The 17,183-nt window shown below is 53.5% G+C and overlaps 2 protein-coding genes across 3 annotated transcripts in view; one reads left to right on the top strand and one right to left on the bottom strand.

The window, feature by feature from the left end:
- LOC142844413 (fer-1-like protein 4) overlaps positions 1 to 3,853 on the top strand; it is a 36,336-nt gene extending 32,483 nt beyond the window's left edge. Inside the window, exons 39-45 of the mRNA XM_075962846.1 lie at positions 264 to 424; positions 852 to 937; positions 2,246 to 2,344; positions 2,487 to 2,728; positions 3,147 to 3,424; positions 3,495 to 3,595; positions 3,673 to 3,853. Coding sequence (XP_075818961.1) covers positions 264 to 424; positions 852 to 937; positions 2,246 to 2,344; positions 2,487 to 2,728; positions 3,147 to 3,424; positions 3,495 to 3,595; positions 3,673 to 3,853 — 1,148 coding nt within the window. The remainder of the gene's footprint in view (positions 1 to 263; positions 425 to 851; positions 938 to 2,245; positions 2,345 to 2,486; positions 2,729 to 3,146; positions 3,425 to 3,494; positions 3,596 to 3,672) is intronic.
- Positions 3,854 to 5,530: 1,677 nt separating this feature from the next.
- Ergic3 (ERGIC and golgi 3) lies at positions 5,531 to 16,825 on the bottom strand. Of its 2 annotated transcripts, XM_075962698.1 has the most exons (14): positions 16,682 to 16,825; positions 16,476 to 16,546; positions 16,280 to 16,367; positions 15,965 to 16,084; positions 14,643 to 14,736; positions 13,394 to 13,559; positions 13,248 to 13,305; positions 8,255 to 8,269; positions 7,617 to 7,648; positions 6,861 to 6,957; positions 6,717 to 6,781; positions 6,085 to 6,221; positions 5,952 to 6,007; positions 5,531 to 5,727 (listed from the first exon to the last, which is right to left on the bottom strand). In XM_075962698.1, the coding sequence occupies exons 1-14, from the start codon at positions 16,767 to 16,769 to the stop codon at positions 5,648 to 5,650; spliced, it is 1,167 nt and encodes a 388-aa protein (XP_075818813.1). In that variant the 5' UTR covers positions 16,770 to 16,825; the 3' UTR covers positions 5,531 to 5,647. The 2 variants fall into 2 exon arrangements, with proteins under 2 accessions (XP_075818813.1, XP_075818814.1); XM_075962699.1 differs by lacking the exon at positions 8,255 to 8,269.
- Positions 16,826 to 17,183: the final 358 nt, after the last annotated feature.

The raw sequence follows: 17,183 nt of genomic DNA, 5'->3' as shown, positions 1-17,183 counted from the left end.
CTTGCTTTTTGTGAATGGTGGACTTGCTCTCTCAGGCCACAGGTTATTTTTGGGGGTGTGGGGATGGGAGTTGGGGGAACATAGCTGTTAAGGAGGTCTCTACATAGCTCTGTTCCTGAAACTCATTATGTAGACCAGGCTTGCCTCAAACTCCTGGAGATCCTCCCGCCTCTGCTGGGATTAGAGGTGTGAGCCGCCATGCCCGGCAGAGGCCACAGGCTTTATTGAGGGTAGCATTAGTCTCAGCCACATCCCTGTTTCAGACGGCAGAGATCCCAAGGTGAGAAATGAGGCTTCTGAAGAGGCTCAAGCATTGCTCGTGCTGCGGCGTTGGCAGGAGATGCCAGGACTCGGGATTCAGCTGGTACCCGAACATGTGGAAATACGGCCCCTGTACCATCCCCGCAGCCCAGGGCTGCTGCAGGTGAAGGACCTGACTCCTGAGACCCTTTTCCCAAGCCACACTCTACACTGCTGCTAACCCTGGCTCTTGGTGTCAGTGATAACCTGTCATGGGCTGTACACCCTATTATCTCCAATTCTGGTCCCACGGGGTCCCCGGCCCTGAGCCAATGAGGGTCAGGCCTCCCTCCTCACTCACTAAGGTTCGGGCCTCAAGACCACATCCTACCCTTGACCTCAGTTTTCTCACCCTGAACCCAAACCTAGTCTTGGCTGTGGGACCCTCATTTCAGACTCTGCCTTCATCCAAATACTCCCAAATCTGCCCAGTCTGCCCAGTAACTCCTGCCCCTGGCTCTTCTCCCCCTGGGGACAGGGCAGCCACCAGATTCAAGGCTGTAGGGGAAGGGGTTCTTCTAACAAGACGCTGCAGCCTGCTTTTTTCTTAGGGATCCCTTCATATGTGGATTGACATCTTCCCCAGTGATGTGCCTGCCCCACCCCCAGTTGACATCAAGCCTCGGCAGCCAATCAGGTGAAAGAATTTTGACCCTTCTATTCTCTGAAAATCTGAGCCCCCACTGAGCCACGAATTCTGACTTAGGCTCATGGGCAGGTGCGAGTTCTGGGCGTCTGTATCTTTCAGTACACCCTGTTCCTGCCCCAGCTAGCCCAAGCTAGCCCGAGTGCAGTTCTGTGAGGGTGTCGTCACTCAGACACTGGTCCAGATGCCTGGCGACTGTCAGCCGTGTCCTTTTCCACCTCGGGCTCTGTCCCTCTCAGGGAGGATCCTTTTTTTTTTTTTTTCTTTTCACGTGCATGGCTCTTTTGCCTGCATGCTTGTATGTCTGTGTATTGCATTCAAGCTTAGGGCCTGAACAGGTCAGTAGATGGCGCCAGATCCCTTTAAACTGGAGCCACAGATAGTTATAAGCCACACTGTGGATCCCAGGAACGGAACCTGAGTCCTGGGGAAGAGTAACAAGTGCTCTTTTCACTGAGTCATCTCCAGCCATTCAGAGAGCCTTTTGCAGTCTAGAACAAAGTAGTCTCTGAGAGTTTCAGGTTCATCTCTTACCAGCCAGGCCTTCTGAGCAGAAATAAAACCCAATCCTATTAGACAAAAGCTGAGAGCCACCTCCTATTGTCTGCTGGGGGTTAGATGCTCCTCTCTGAAGCTGTCACCATGGGCAAGGCTGGAACACCACAGATTGGCCAGTTCTGGGTGGTTCTCCCAAATCTAGAGTCGGGTAGACGCCTATCTCACCAGAACCGTATAGACTGACAGCGTGGCTGGGCAGAGTCAGAGGGAAAACTGGGATGCCTGGTGCTGCCATTGCTGTAGTGGGGCGTGGTCAGTGACATCTGACCCAGTTCCCTTCTGTTCGCACAGCGCCCCCTCCACTTCTTGTCTTTCGTGACGAGGCCTCATGTAGCCCCCGCAGGTCCTTAACTAGGTGTGCAGCGGTGGATGGCCTTTGAACTCTCTCGATCCTCCTGCCTCTCCCCCTCCATAGCTGGGATTATAAGCATGTACCACTTGCCATGTATGTGTGCTAGAGACTGAACCCAGGACTTCATGCATACTAGGCAAGCACTCTACCAACTGAACAATGATCAAAGATTTTCTGGCTGCTATGGTTTGAGGACAAGGTTTCATGTAGCCTCAGAGATGAACTTGAGCTCCGATGCTCCTGCTGCCACCTCTGGAGCAGCTGGGATTAGTCTTGTGTGCCACCACCTCAGTCTAAGAGTTGCTGGGGAACCAAACCAGGGGCTGTAGTGTGTTAGGCCTGACACTCCCAGGACCCTTCTCAACAGTCAGAAACCACTGTGTCCCCAGTTATGAGCTCAGAGTTGTCATCTGGAACACGGAAGATGTGGTTCTGGATGACGTGAATCCGCTCACAGGAGAGATGTCAAGCGACATCTATGTGAAAAGGTAGGCTGTCCAAACGGTTGTCCTAAGGGAACTGTAAATGGGGACCCTGTGTCCAGGCCTTCTGTGCGCCAGGAGCTGAGTTGTGGGTGCGGCTCCAGCCCCAATGCTCATCTTGCCCTGGGCTGTGTCCTTTCTCACGCAGCTGGATAAAGGGGCTGGAGCATGACAAACAGGAGACAGACGTTCACTTCAACTCCCTGACTGGAGAGGGCAACTTCAATTGGCGTTTCGTGTTTCGCTTTGACTACCTGCCTACGGAGCGGGAGGTGAGCGTCCGGCGCAAGCCCGGACCCTTCGCCCTGGAGGAGGCTGAGTTCCGGCAGCCAGCTGTGCTGGTGATGCAGGTTTGGGACTACGACCGCATCTCCGCCAACGACTTCCTTGGTACTTAGCTTCCCTAGCCTCAAGCCTACATTTGATTTGTCCTCGTTTTCCTTGCCTCCACTGTTTCTTCTGTCCCTTGGTTCCTACTCCGACTCAACTTTGAGTCCTGTGGTTTTAGACCCCAGGCTTGAACCATTGCTTTCTACCTGACCATGGTGTTCAGGGAGCATGATGTAGTAACCTCCTTTCTGCTCAAGTCTTTCCCTGGGATCCTTCTGGAGTCGCTCTGCATTCCCGTTGTGGCCTTTGATGCTTTGGCAGTATGGTCCCTCGGTTGGGACCTGACAGGCTGGTGCTGACTGGTTAAGAAGTCTATAGCTGTGGCCTGACCACGGTATTTTCCCTTTTGGTACTTGGCAACACTCGGGAGCTGCCTCTTTGACCCCTCACCCTAACCTCGGAAATTGTGCTCTCACAGGCTCCCTGGAGTTGCAGCTACCAGACATGGTGAGGGGGGCCCGGGACCCTGAGCACTGTTCTGTTCGACTAGCCCTTGGTGGGGCTGGGCCGAGGTGCAATCTGTTTCGCTGTCGTCGATTGCGGGGCTGGTGGCCGGTAGTGAAGATGAAGGAAGTGGAAGATGTGGAGCGAGAGGCCCGAGAAGCTCAGGGTCGCAAGAAACGGAAGAGGAGGAGGAAGGGACGGCCAGAGGACCTGGAGTTCACAGACACCGGTGGCAACGTCTACATCCTCACGGTGCGTAGCGTAGTGGCTAAGGCTGGCTCAGGGCTGGACTGTGTCCACTGACAGCCTCACCGTCTCCTAGGGGAAGGTTGAGGCGGAATTTGAACTGCTGACTGTGGAGGAGGCAGAGAACCAGCCAGTTGGGAAGGGAAGAAAAGAGCCCGAGCCTCTGGAGAAGCCCAAGTAAGTAGCGCGAGCTTAGGGAGGTGGGGTCGCTGGCAGGGGTTTCCTGGTTATGTGACTCTACCCTTCCCCAACAGCCGCCCCAAAACCTCCTTCAACTGGTTCGTGAACCCCCTGAAGACTTTTGTCTTCTTCATCTGGCGCCGGTACTGGCGCATCCTGGTGCTGCTGCTGCTGCTGGCGCTCATCACTGTCTTTCTCCTCCTCGTCTTCTACACCATCCCTGGACAGATCAGTGAGGTCATCTTCAAACACTAGTCCAAGGGACCAGGGACACACCTCAGGGTGCCAATCTTTCAACCCTGCTCCGGAAGTCTTCCAACATGAGCTCTAGGGTCCAGTACTTGAGTTTAATAAACCTTACTGCAGACCCAGGGACTGCGGACCTGGTCTTTGTAGGTGCTAAAGGTCAAATGCTCTCAGGGATTTGCTAGAATGCACAGGGATGGAAGACGGCCCACATGCGACCCCGGGGAAGAACAAGCCCTAACGGCTGAGTGGGCTGTGTCATCTGGATCAGCCCCTCAACAGCCTGCTTTGTATTCCTGCCGGAGCCTGGGTCCCTCTCAGTGTGCTCATGGTGCTGCCTTCCATGACATCTAAGCATTTTGTTCCATTAACTTTTTGCCAACCCCAAGAGCAAGGATGCCTACTAAAGCTTTATATGTATATATATGAAAAAGAAAGAAATCTCAACCCAAATTGGCTTAAGCAAAAAAGGGACATTATTGGTTTGGTTGGCTGGCTTCAGGTAGCTTGTTACAGGTCTTAAATGGATCACTGGCTATTACTGCCTCCTAGCTTAGCCCTGCTGCCCCCAGAGGGTAGTTTATGATAGGCAGGGCCCCCTGGAACTGGAGATCACTGTGCAGCTCCTTGCCTCCCTCCTCCGGAGGGGCCTGGCTTACCATGGGTGCTGGTGGCTGGCGTACTCAGATGGTGACCTTCCTAAGAGCATGGGGTAGACCAATATTGCTCCTGAACCACAGAGGCTGAGAGGATAGGTGGGTTACCAGAAGGACCCCAAGTTAACAAGGGAAATAGTTCCGGGTCAACACCCCGGCTGCTTGGTGATAAACAACTCTGGACAATCAAATCACCTGGCCCTCAGGCACCCCCAAGGCTCTGCTGTCATTGCTGTACTTGGCTTTCTGCCACAGCTTTGGGGAACATGATCTGATGAACTGCCTGCTGCCCACTGTCTTGGCTCCCTGGGCTGTGGAGCACTGAGGCCTCTGGATCACGATTCTCAACACAGAGATAAGGGCTCGCTGCCGGGTGGTGGTGGTGGCGCACGCCTTTAATCCCAGCACTGGGAGGCAGAGGCAGGCGGATCTCTGTGAGTTCAAGGCCAGCCTGGTCTACAAGAGCTGGTTCCAGGACAGGCTCCAAAGCTACAGAGAAACCCTGCCTTGAAAAACCAAAACACAGAGATAAGGGCTCTAATAAGAAGCTCTGGTTAGGTCCTGAGCTAAGGGTTGTGCTGGTTGTGCTCCAGAACGGCAGTCCCAGCTTCCTCCGCCTTGCTTCAGTGTTGTTCCCGTAAGGACTTTGTAAAGGTCCACGCTAATCTCTCAGTGCGAGACACTACGGAGCTCGGCGAAGAGCAGAAACATTGGTGGAGCAGAACCGCATGAACCTCTGCTTTAGCTGTCCATCACTGCACAAGGGACACTCTAGCCTGGACTCGGAGTTCTGGGATAATGGCACTGGTGTCTTCTACTTCACAAGATATTTACCCTAGAAAGGTCTACCTGGTCACAGAAGAAAAGGGACTGAGGACATGGCTGTGAAGCCGTATTAAACGGGATGCATGTGTGGGACTCCCAAAGGGCTCGCCCCAGCCTGTCAGTCATGATGGACTTCTGTAGATGGCCACAAGGAGGGGCTGTTGTAGGTTTCAGCCAGATCCCAAGAACCACACTGAGACCAACATTACTATCACAACATTTATCACCCCGGGCTGATGCTGGAGAGGAGGCATGGGGCAGGGAAAGAGGCTGCGGGATAATCACAGGGGACAGAGGAAAGGAACGACGGGAAGGATGGGGACTACGTTGTCTTCCCTAGATCGATTTTCTTCTGGATGGCTCGAGTAGAGTGGTAGATGAGCGAGTCGATGAGTCCAGCCACTGGGGGAGAGACCACGGCTCGCACTGGACCCCGCAACGTGGACGCCTGCACTGTCATCTACCGGGCTAGGCTAGCATTTTCCTTGGCCCTGAAGGTACCCTCTTCCCCAACCAAAGCCTGGGACATTGCTGAGGATGTCACTCAGCAGGGGAACACCTGACCAAATCCACAGCACTGGGAAGCTTGGGGCCCCCACTACCCAAACAGGCACCTTGGGACTTACCTGTAAACATGCCCCCAATGATGGCGCACACACCTGTTAGGAAGTGGGTGAAGGACCTGCAGGAAAACAGGGGGCGTGGTCGGCACCCTACTCTCAGGCCCAGACCCTGGCTGCTCCCACTCCCTGCCCTCACCTGTGCTTTTCTGTCAGCTTCACCATCATGGGGGAGAGTTCATAGAGCACGAAGACCCCTGGCAGGCCCTGGTCCCCCAGCAGCCCATTAGCAACCTTCTCATGCCTGGTCACAGAGAACTGGTTTGTCCTCAGCACCTGTGGTAGGAACGGAAGCAGAGGCAGAGTGAAGTTACAAGCTGACTCAGGGCTGTGCTGAGCCTTGTCAGGCCGGGACTGTATGAAGGGACGGAAGAAGCTTCACACTGGTAACCAGCATCGCAAGGCCTGCGGGCCACCCAGGCCCCTCTGGCTATCCTGGTTTTCCTTCCGGTCACCATCTTACGGTTTTTATCTGTCCTCCCTCCAACTGATGGATGCTTTCGGGTGGTCCAGGGATGAGAAGAAACTCTTGTAGGCAGTACCCTAAGGCTGAGACTCACTTCCCCTCAGCCCTGCCATGCCAGCACAGACAATGGGGGTCAGTAGGCACCCAAGGACTGTCTGCAGGCAGTGTGGGAAGCAGGAAGACCAAACAGTGTCTGTCCTGTGTCTCAGTGAGGGCATCACTAGCCCTGGGGCCTCGGCTTTGTGTACCTCACTCCCAGCTGGAGGAACCTCACTCCCAGCTGGACAGCTCTACTCGCGACTCACCTCCCCATCCACTTTCATGTACACCGTGGGTACCACCTTCACGAAGTACTGGAACATCATGGAGGCTGTGAGGAGAAGAAAGCACAGGGCATAGGTGCCAGGCAGGGCTTTTGTGACAGAGGGGGCTACCTCCCAGGACGGTACCTTGGGGTGCAGTGACATTGGTGTGGTCCAGGGGGTTCACAATGCCTGGGTAGTCCTCCCCGAATGACAGGTGCTTGATGTAGTGGGTCATGTTGATCTGTAAGCAACATCAGTGTCTGAGGCCTGACAGCACGCAACCCACGCACAACTGTCTAGACTAGCAGAGAGGGCTGCCTGAGCCCATCAGCACAGCTGGGCAGAGGGGAGGGTGAAGGGAAGGGCTGCGTGGGAGAGGCCATGGCTGTAATGGAAGAAATGCCTACACCAGGCATCTGTTTTTACCGAGGGCTCCCTCAGAGGGCTTAAGGTAGAGCTTCACAGCCAGCGAGTGCACAGCAGGTTCTGGTCCTACCCAGGTGCCTCAAGGGATGGAGGCCTAAGCCAGATGCCCCCATTTGCCAGCTTTCCTGAGGGACAGTTAGAAATGAAAATCTGGCTGTGTCACACCCCTGGTTAAGGAGAGCCAACAGCTGCCCTCTCTGCTGAAAGGGCAGACTCCTTAGTGTGGCTCCAGTCCCAGGGTCCCTGCCAACTGTGCCAGCCTTGGCCATCTATCTCCACCCTGTGGTTTCCTAGAAATGTCACACTTCATCCTGGCTTTGCTCCGAGCTTCCTTCTGTTGAGGATGCATCTATACAACGGTCTCTGCCCTCAGTCTGCACACCAGCAGAACAGAGTGATTTCTCCCCATTTCAGACATGAGCAGGGCCCAGTCTCCATGCCATCCGCCCTCCATGGTTTCCGCCCGGTACGTACATTGTCAAGGCCGAAGCTCTGCAAGTCATGAACTAGGAAAGAAGAAGAAAGAGTCACCAGCAGGCAGGTCCAGGTTCCTGGCTACTCCTGGGTCTTGTCTCAGGCCGTCCTCCTCCCTGTGGGGTATGACGCACCTATCTCCTCTCTGACCCCCGTCACCCACAGCCTGGTACCTCTGGTCCTGCTTCAGCACAGCTGGCCAGGGCCTGTCTGGAGCTGGGTGAGAGTTCAGAGCCTCCCACTGGGGTGGACAGGAACACAGATCTCTCTCCCGGAACAGACAGGGAGCTCCAGGCACTGACTCCAAGCTGGGCTTTTATTTCAGGAAACAAAACCCATTGACAGGGCTCTCCCTAACCAGAGTTAATGACAAATCCCGGGACTCCCTTGCTTTTACCCTCAAAATTCCCCAAAGGGAGTCTCATGGGTTCCCTGAACCAGCAATTTCTTCCCTCCTTCTAGTCCCAACTGCCCGCTGTAAGGAACCCCACATCAAAGGCTCATCCTAGGGGTGAGTCACCCAGCAGCCAGGTCAGAGAAGGCTCCATCCCAGACCCATCCAAATCTCCCTCCCATTCCAAGAGGGCAGGCTGCCTTAGAAGTGGGGGGAGGGCCTCCCTGGGGGCAGGGCCACTTACTCTCCACAGCATGAACTGCAGCATGGGGGAGGGAGGAGAGAGGAGGAAGAGAACAGAGATTCAGAGCTTCACAGTGAGATCTATGGAGCGAGACCCATGGGAAGAGGGAGGACAGATAGTCCTGCTTCGGCATGAGGGTCTAGCCTCAGCTAATAGGCCTCTTCCAGGGCCAAAAAGGCATAAAAAAGGGCTTAAGTACTAAAATAGCCAGCCTGAGAGCCTCCCAGCTGTGTGACCTGGGCAAAGCACCTGGCCCGTGTTCTCTGCAAAGGGCTGTCCTGAGGACCTAAAGGAGGTGGCTACTGGTCAGCCTCATGAGATGGTATACACCCCATCAGTCACCCTGCGGTCAACAAGGATCTTAGAACTGCGGACTCATGCAGATGCCCGGCTGTGGCCACTGCAGCTTGTGAATGAGCATCCTCGTACTCAGAGTCAGCTGCCCTGGGGCTCGTGGCCCGAATACAGACCTAGGCAGAGGTGCAGAGGTGCTGCTGCCCACCAGCCCCACCTCCCGAGTGTGCACAAGGCCTGGAGCCCACAGCTTTACACAGTGACACGGATGTCTTCCTAGAGTCTCAGGAAATCCACTCTACTCGGCAAATTCCAGAGTAAAGGTGGGGCGGGGATTGCAGAGCCTGCAGGGTCCTCCAAGTCACCTACCTCTCCATGTGCCTTTCCCCCACTGCAGGCACAGACTACACAAGAAACTGTAGGACCCCACACCTGCTCAGTCATGTGGAGCAGCTCAGGACCACCAGGTCCTGCTCGTCCTCTGGACCCCTCGTACCCAGTAGCTGTCCCCTAATGTGACCCTAACTCCCACCCCACCCACAACCCACCAGGTAGCAGCAACATTTGTCTCAGCCTCCACCTAGGCCCTTCACTCTTCCACCTCACCCATGACCTGGCTTTCTCTTCCAGGCACCAGCTCCATGCTATCGTCTCATTTATGACTTGATCTCCCATACTTGGTCCCTCTAGCTCCTTACTGCCATTTTCAGATCGCTGTCCCCTGATCTTCTCAAAGTTCCTACTTGTTAAAAATGAAATTCTACCAGGCACTCCCAGGACAGTTTCAGCAACTAGCTGTCCATCCTTTATGGTACCCAAGTCACACACACGGCGAGCCTTCCAACATCCTGCCCACCCAGTTCCTAGCCGGCCCTCCCAGACCGCCAGCTGTTGTCATTAGCAGTAGCTACACGCCCTCTAGCTGCAACCACAGTGCCCAAGCTCTGACTCCTGTCTTGCTAACTTCTTCCTCTTCCTCCCCTCCCTCCAGTACCTGTGGTAGTCTGTCATGCTTCCTCACTGGCTTCCACTCCGCCCCCAAACCCCAAGTCCTCGCTTTCTTCCCACGGCCCAGCTCTACGATGGCCTCCCTTGTCTTTGCAGCAGAGAGCAACACCAAACCCAGAAAGCCCCATGGGTGTTGCCTCTCTCCGATCTCCAGCATGCCACTCCCCTCTCCTCAGCCTTCAGCTAATGACCTTGCGTCCTATGCTAGAGCAGCCAGAAGAGACACTGCCCTGTCTCTGATTGCCCTGCTCCCCTGTCAGAGCCGGCCTTTCTCCAGAGCCGCTGTGGCATGGACAATGGTGCTATCTCTAGCATCACTTCTGCCCTTTCCACAGGTGACATCCTGCGCACCAGTGCCTACAGGTACTGTCCTCCTCAGCTGTGTCCCCACTCCCTAGTCACCGGTCTGCTGCTACCCTCTACACCAGTCATTCTCAACCTGGGGTTTGCGATCCCTTCTAGGGCTGAACAACCCTTTCACAGGGATTGCCTAAAACCATTAGAAACCACAGATAGGGGACTGGAGAGATGGCTCAGCGGTTAAGACCTTTGCCTGCCCTTCCAAAGGTCCTGAGTTCAATTCCCAGCAACCACATGGTGGCTCACAACCATCTGTAATGAGATCTGGTGCCCTCTTCTGGCCTGCAGGCATACACACAGAATATTGTATACATATTGAATAAATAAATATTTTAAAAAAAAACCACAGATATTAAGCCGGGCGGTGGTGGCGCACGCCTTTAATCCTAGCACTTGGGAGGCAGAGGCAGGTGGATCTCTGAGTTTTAGGCCAGCCTGGTCTACAAGAGCTAGTTCCAGGACAACTAGGGCTACACAGAGAAACCCTGTCTCGAAAAACTAAAACAAACAACCCAAACACAGATATATTCATAACAGTAGCAAAATGACAGTTATGAAGTAGCAACAAAAATAATTTTATGGTTAGGGAACTGTATTAAATATGAGGAACTGTATTAAAGGTCACAGCATTAGGAAGGTTGAGAGCCAGTGCTCTAGACTGACAATGGCAACGATGACATCTATCCAACACAATCCTCAAACACTTCTCCGCATTTCTAGTTGTAGCCGTGTTCTACCAGGGCCGTCAGAGACCACTACACTAACATCCCACATTCGGCTTTTGCTCGGCATCCAGAAGCACCCACCCCTGGCTCTCAGGATGCCGCGCTCCTTGCTCAAGCTCCCATCTCACCAGCCGGCCTTACAGTTTCCTCCTCAGTCCCCACACCGCTGGCCTCTAATGCAAGAGCCCTGAGTTCCCTTCTCCAACAAACTTCACCTGCATGGGAAATTCATGGAGTCTCATAGCCTTAAATCTGTGGGAGGCTCAACGTCTGTCTCCTGGCTAGTCTCTGTCCTCGGACTCCAGGCAAATGCTTACTTCATATCCCGAGGGCCTACGGAATGAGAACCCTATTGGTCTGAAGTGTCAGAAGCTGAGGGTCTCTCTGTACTCACACCTTCAAACAAGCGCACCACCCTGAGTCCTCCTTGTCTCCTAAATGGTCATTCTATTGCTCTACAGAGCCTTCCTCGTGTCTCCTAAAAGGGAGTTCCAGTCTTCCCACTATTTGGGCATGAGCTCTGAAGTTATCTTGGCCTCCTTTGTCCTCTCTGCCACATCTATCAGCTGCTTCTCAGCTCCACCTGTGACACATCTAGAACCCAGTTCTTCTCCAGCTCCACCACCACCGCTCACTCGGCCAGGACTGCTCACTGCCAACCTCCTCACTGACCTCTCCTGTCCTGTCCTCTCTCCTCCAGCCTTGCCATCAAGACCTCCTCACTGACCTCTCCTGTCCTGTCCTCCCTCCTCCAGCCTTGCCATCAAGACCTCCTCACCAACCTCTCCTGTCCTGTCCTCCCTCCTCCAGCCTTGCCATCAAGACCTCCTCACTGACCTCTCCTGTCCTGTCCTCCCTCCTCCAGCCTTGCCATCAAGACCTCCTCACTGACCTCTCCTGTCCTGTCCTCCCTCCTCCAGCCTTGCCATCAAGACCTCCTCACCAACCTCTCCTGTCCTGTCCTCCCTCCTCCAGCCTTGCCATCAAGACCTCCTCACCAACCTCTCCTGTCCTGTCCTCCCTCCTCCAGCCTTGCCATCAAGACCTCCTCACTGACCTCTCCTGTCCTGTCCTCCCTCCTCCAGCCTTGCCATCAAGACCTCCTCACTGACCTCTCCTGTCCTGTCCTCCCTCCTCCAGCCTTGCCATCAAGACCTCCTCACTGACCTCTCCTGTCCTGTCCTCCCTCCTCCAGCCTTGCACACGCCATCAAGTGCTGCCTACCATGTGCCTTCATCTTTCTCTTCTGGAGACAAGGTCTTGCTAAGTAGACCTTGTAGCCTGTAGATTCAGGCTGTTTTGGAACCAGAGATCCCCCTGCCTCTGCTTTTGATTGTTGAGATCAAAGGTTCTCGCCACCATGCTTGACTTTACTTTTAAGGAGAAATCAGATCACCCCCCCTGAAAACCCTTCCTAGCATCTCACACAGCACAGAAGCCTGGGGCCTCTTGCGCTACGAGGGTGTCCTCTCACCCTGAGTCAAGCACGCTCTTCCGCTCACTCTGTTCCCGGAAACCCCTTTCTTACTGCTCCAGGCACTTGCCAAGCGCACTCAGGCCTTCAGGACCTATGGCTGCTCTTCTCTCTCCTTGCTATGCTCCTCCCCTGTGTGCAGGAGTAACCCACAGTCTTTCCTAAGTCACCGTAACTACAATGGCAGACACACTGTTCCTCAGCTCTAGTCTGCCTTGTTTTCGTCCACATTATTGTTTATTTGTTTATTTATTTTGAGACCAGGTCTCACTATGTAGTCCTGGCTAGCCCAAAAATAAGCATGTAGACCAGGCTGGTCTCAAACTCAGAGATCTGTCTGTCTCTGCCTGCCAACTGCTAGAATTAAAGGTGAGCACCACCATGCTTGACTTGGTCCACACTACTTTTTCCTTGTGGCTTTTCAAGACAGGGTTTCTCTGTGTAGCCCTGGCTGTCCTGGGAATTTCTCTGTTAAACAGGCAAAGCAAAGTTAGGCCACATTACTTAATAGTAGAGGCTATATCATGAATTTTATAATTGTTTTTTTTTCTTTTTTGTGGAGAGAGGGTGCTGAAGCTCATGTAGCTAAGGCTAGTCTCAAATCTGCTCTGTAAGTGATGATGACCTTGAACTGCCCCTTCTGTCTCTACCCCCCAAGTGCTGAGATTATAGGTATGTGGACCATCCCCAGATGTCTGTGTGAATATTCTGAGTGCAGGGACTTTATGGACTGCTGTATCTTACTATCTAGACTAACATATAGTACCCAGGGGGAGATGACCAGATATCTAAGGAACACACGCATAAACACAGCTCAATGTAGGGAACCTGACTTCCAATCCGGCTTTGCATAACCAAAGCCTCACCTGCAGTCACCTGACTGGGGAGGGGGGTCCACCAATTAACCTGGGCTCTGTGCTACCACCCACTCCTGTACCACACAGGCTGGGGGTCAAATCTAGGGCTTCATGCACGACAGGTGAGCTCTCTACCGACGGAGCACAGCCCTGCCCCAGAACTCCTCACAACTGTGCTGACTGCTCTCCTAAAGAACACTGGCCTAGCGAGGGGCACGCCAGCCTGCACGAGGGAACCCGACAGCTAGACACCCGGCAGGTTCTGGACCACTCACCGTGCACATGGGACTGTTGGAAGCTCTTCCCAGGGGCAAAGTGGAAGTTTCCAGCCACCTGTAGGGACATGTCCTCTCACTCTCCAGCTGTGGAGTCCTCCCAACCTGGCTTGGCCCAGCCACCTGGCCTTTTCCCCTCCTGGTACCTTGTTGACTTCCAAGAAGCCATACACCTGGCAGCCTTCATTCTTCTGCTCCTGCATCTTCTGGCTGAAGCCTTCTCGTCGACACTGCTCAATAGTGTCTGGGTTCTTGAAGGCCCAGCCTCGACGGCGGTACGCTTCCCGCACATCCTCGCAACTGTTACAGCACCTGCAGGGAAGGAGGAGGGATGAGAGCGAGGCTAGGCTGGCCTCCTCCCTGACCACCAAGGCTTCTCTCGCTGTCTCCTCACTGTGAGCAGAACATTCAGAGCACACCCCTAAGCTGCTTGGGGCTGTGATCTGTCGTAGGAGAAAAGGCACTGGATGTCCTTAATGCCAATGAACTGTCACACAAAGATGGTTAAAATGCAAACTTTCAGCTCCACATACTACTACTATTATTATTGTCTGTGTGTGTAGGCCTGTGGATTCCAGGGCCTTGTGCTTGTTTGCCACTGACTGTAGCACAAGCCTTACTTCCCCCAATTTCTTCCTTTAAAAAAAAAAAAAAGTCAGGTGGTGGCGGCTCGTGCCTTTAATCCCAGCACTCAGGAGGCAGAGGAAGGCGGATCTCTGTGAGTTCAAGGCCAGCCTGGTCTACAAGACCTAGTTCCAGGACAGGCTCAGAAAGGCACGGAGAAACCCTGACTTGAAAAACAAAAAAAAGGGGGGGGGCTGAAGAGATGGCTCAGTGGTTAAGAGCACTGGCTGCTCTTCCAAAGGTCCTGAGTTCAATTCCCACCAACCACATGGTGGCTCCCAACTATCTGTAATGAAATCTGGTGTCCTCTTCTTGCCTGCAGGCAGAGTACTGAAAAATTTGTATACATAATAAATAAATAAATAAATAAATCTTAAAAAAAAAAGTCAGGGCTGGGGAAACCACACAGCCGTTAGCACAGAGGCTTAATAGCATAGCTTTGGCCTTGTACTTCAGGGCTTTACCTATAACATACACTCGATCCTTACGTGACCACTGCAAGGCACGTGTTCCTCTCCTCCTTTATTAACAGATGGAGAAGGGATGTGGCCTGGCCTGAGGACAAGCGCTGGCAGCGAGACTCCAGAATCTCCCTTGAGCTGCTTCTCCAGGTCCACAGCTGTCAGGGCAGGCCTGCTTATTAGCCCTCATCATTTGAACCAGGATCAGTGACAGGGCATACACCCTACCCCCTCTAAACTCTTAGTCCGACTTTCCAGGCTGAGCAGAAAGACTGATGAGAACCCACTCCCTGCCCGGGGCTCCACTCACTTGATATCTTCTGATTCAGCCCCGTAGCAGCTCTCACAGCGGTTGGGGTCCAGCGAGTCTGGGTCAAACACTGTCACCTCAACTTTCCCAAGTTCTGAGGAGAGGGCAGAGGCAAAGCACAAACAACATGAGTAGACACAGTGACATCACGAGTCCTTTGACCTCTGGGGTGGGAAAACCAAAGGAAAACCAAAATCTAATATTTATACAATACGCATGATGGTCAGGAGTTAAGCGCTTTACATACACCAAGCGCTAATAAGGAACAGGTAGGACTCAGCTAGCACAGTTGCTACAGGTAACTCTACCAGGTCTCACTGCATTCCTATAAGACTGTGAAAATGGGTTGAAGTGGGCATGGTGGCGCACACCTTTAATCCCAGGACTCAGGAGGCAGAGGCAGGTGGATCTCTGTGAGTTCAAGAAAAAAAAAAAAAGAAATATACCTGAGGGTAATGGAGACAGCTGCTTAGAAACAGAAAGTGAAAGTGAGCTAGCTATACAAGGTCTTTCATACACATTACTGGTGATCCCCAACTTACGACGGGGGTTACATATGGATAAATTATCATATCCCCAAAAAATGCACTTAATACATCTAAGATACTGAACGTCATAGCTTAATCTAGCCCGCCTAAGACATGCTCAGATACACACACAGCTTACAGCTGGGTAAACCCATCTGGCAGAGAGGCTATTTCCTAACAAAGTACTAAGTATTGCAAATAACTTCCTGACTCCTTTACTGAAAGAGAAGCAGAAAGGTTGTATGGGTGCTTTCACACCCTCACAAAGTCAGAACATCCTAAGTGGGGAACCGTCCGCCCGCATCTGAGCCTTTCTCTCTTGTATGGGATACTACAGTTTACTACTTTATTGCTGATGCTCAGAGACCGCATGCAGGACGGCGCTGGATCTGAACCCAGGAAATTCTACTTAAGAACTTAAACTCTTAACCTTAGGCCACGTGCACTGCAAAGGGGGAAAGCCCTTTAGCCAATGCATTGGGAAAGCAAACACATGACAAGCTTCTATATATGGAAGACCCCTGCTCAATCTTGAGAGTATGAAAACCAAGTAAAGTGTTCTGCTCATAACCACCGAGCCATCTCTCCAGTCCCTAAGGTATTCCACTCAATGTGCCGATACAAGAAACATGATTCAACAGTCTTGATTCTTAACAGCTGAAGAACCCTAGGCAAGCCAGCTGACTTCTGTATAATGTGTCACTGAGCCAGCAACAGTCCACTTCTGGATGACGGTGTGTGTCCAGCTCTAGGATTGGAGACCTGCCCCCCCACCCCCACCCCCACCTTGGTTACCGTGACGTTCCGCCTCTGAGCTCACGGGGATTCCATCCTTATCTAGTCGTTTCTTGAACAGGTTGTGCTCCACATCCAGCTGCTGCTCCCCGGCCACGTCCATGGCATCGATGCTCAGATCTTGAAAGAGAGAGGTACTATGTATGACTCCAGGGACCTGGAGATCGGAGCTTTGATAGGAAAGAAGTATCTCGTGGAAGAATTGAACTAGGGGCATGAGGACGACCTGGCACCCATTCCGGGATCTAAGTGTAAATCTGGACGCCCACCTGGTACACCCAAGAGTCCAACTCCCACCCACAATCAGGTACTCACAAGCACAAGGCATGTGCGGGAAAAGAACATCGATGTTGATCTTCAGTTTATCTCCCCGAGACTTGTCCACATAAAGCTCAGGATGCACCTGCAGCGACGCCCTCTCAGTCAGATTGGGCCTTACCCACTACCCTGCTTTAAGGGTCCTACCCTTAGAACGCCAAGCCCCGCCCACGTTCTAGGGCACGCCCCTTACCTCAGTGGTGAGATAATACTGCAACTCGGACAGGAACAGCAGGAGCATGAGAAGGCCACTGACTATGGTCACTGCAAGGCGGGAGCGAGATTTGGAATGGCCTGTGTCCCACCCCTCAGCCTCCAGCAGGCCAGGGAGAGTCCGGGAGCCCGGGCCAAACGCGGGGACAGCTCCCTCCCCACCAACCCTCCCGCTCCGAGACCTACCCGTGGCGCCCCCGCAGGTCTTGACCCGGAAGTCCTCCAGAGTCTTGGGGTAGGCATCGAACTGCTTCAGCTTCCCCAGCGCCTCCATGGGGACCGCCCGGAAAGGGGACACTAGCCGGCCCGCCCCTTTAGCCTCCCGCTTCCGGCCTGGGGTCTGGGCCACGCCCCTCGCTGTCTCGCGCATACGCGGCAGTGCCTACGAGGGCGCCACCCTTACCCGCCTTCTTACAGGCTGTGTGGCCTGTGGGCGTTGTCCCGCTCCCTGGCGAGGATTGGGCAGGGCCCGGAGGTGGGCGGGCCGATAACAGGGAGGGCGGAGCTTGAGCGACTGCCCCAGTGCTAAGCGCTTCTTGTCGGACCTTACGATCTGCTAGTTCAGCGCTACTGACAATTCTCCGGCAGTAGCTGCAGCAGCATCAGTTCGAATTGGTTACAAGTGCAAATAATTGTCCCCCATCGACCGTATCGGAAAGTCCAAAAGTGGCTCCGAGGTGTTTCCAAT

Source organism: Microtus pennsylvanicus, chromosome 2, assembly GCF_037038515.1.
Source record: "Microtus pennsylvanicus isolate mMicPen1 chromosome 2, mMicPen1.hap1, whole genome shotgun sequence".
In the NCBI taxonomy this organism is placed as follows: Eukaryota; Metazoa; Chordata; class Mammalia; order Rodentia; family Cricetidae; genus Microtus; species Microtus pennsylvanicus.
The sequence above is the reverse complement of the archived record's forward strand: the minus strand, read 5'-3'. Positions and strand labels throughout refer to the sequence as shown.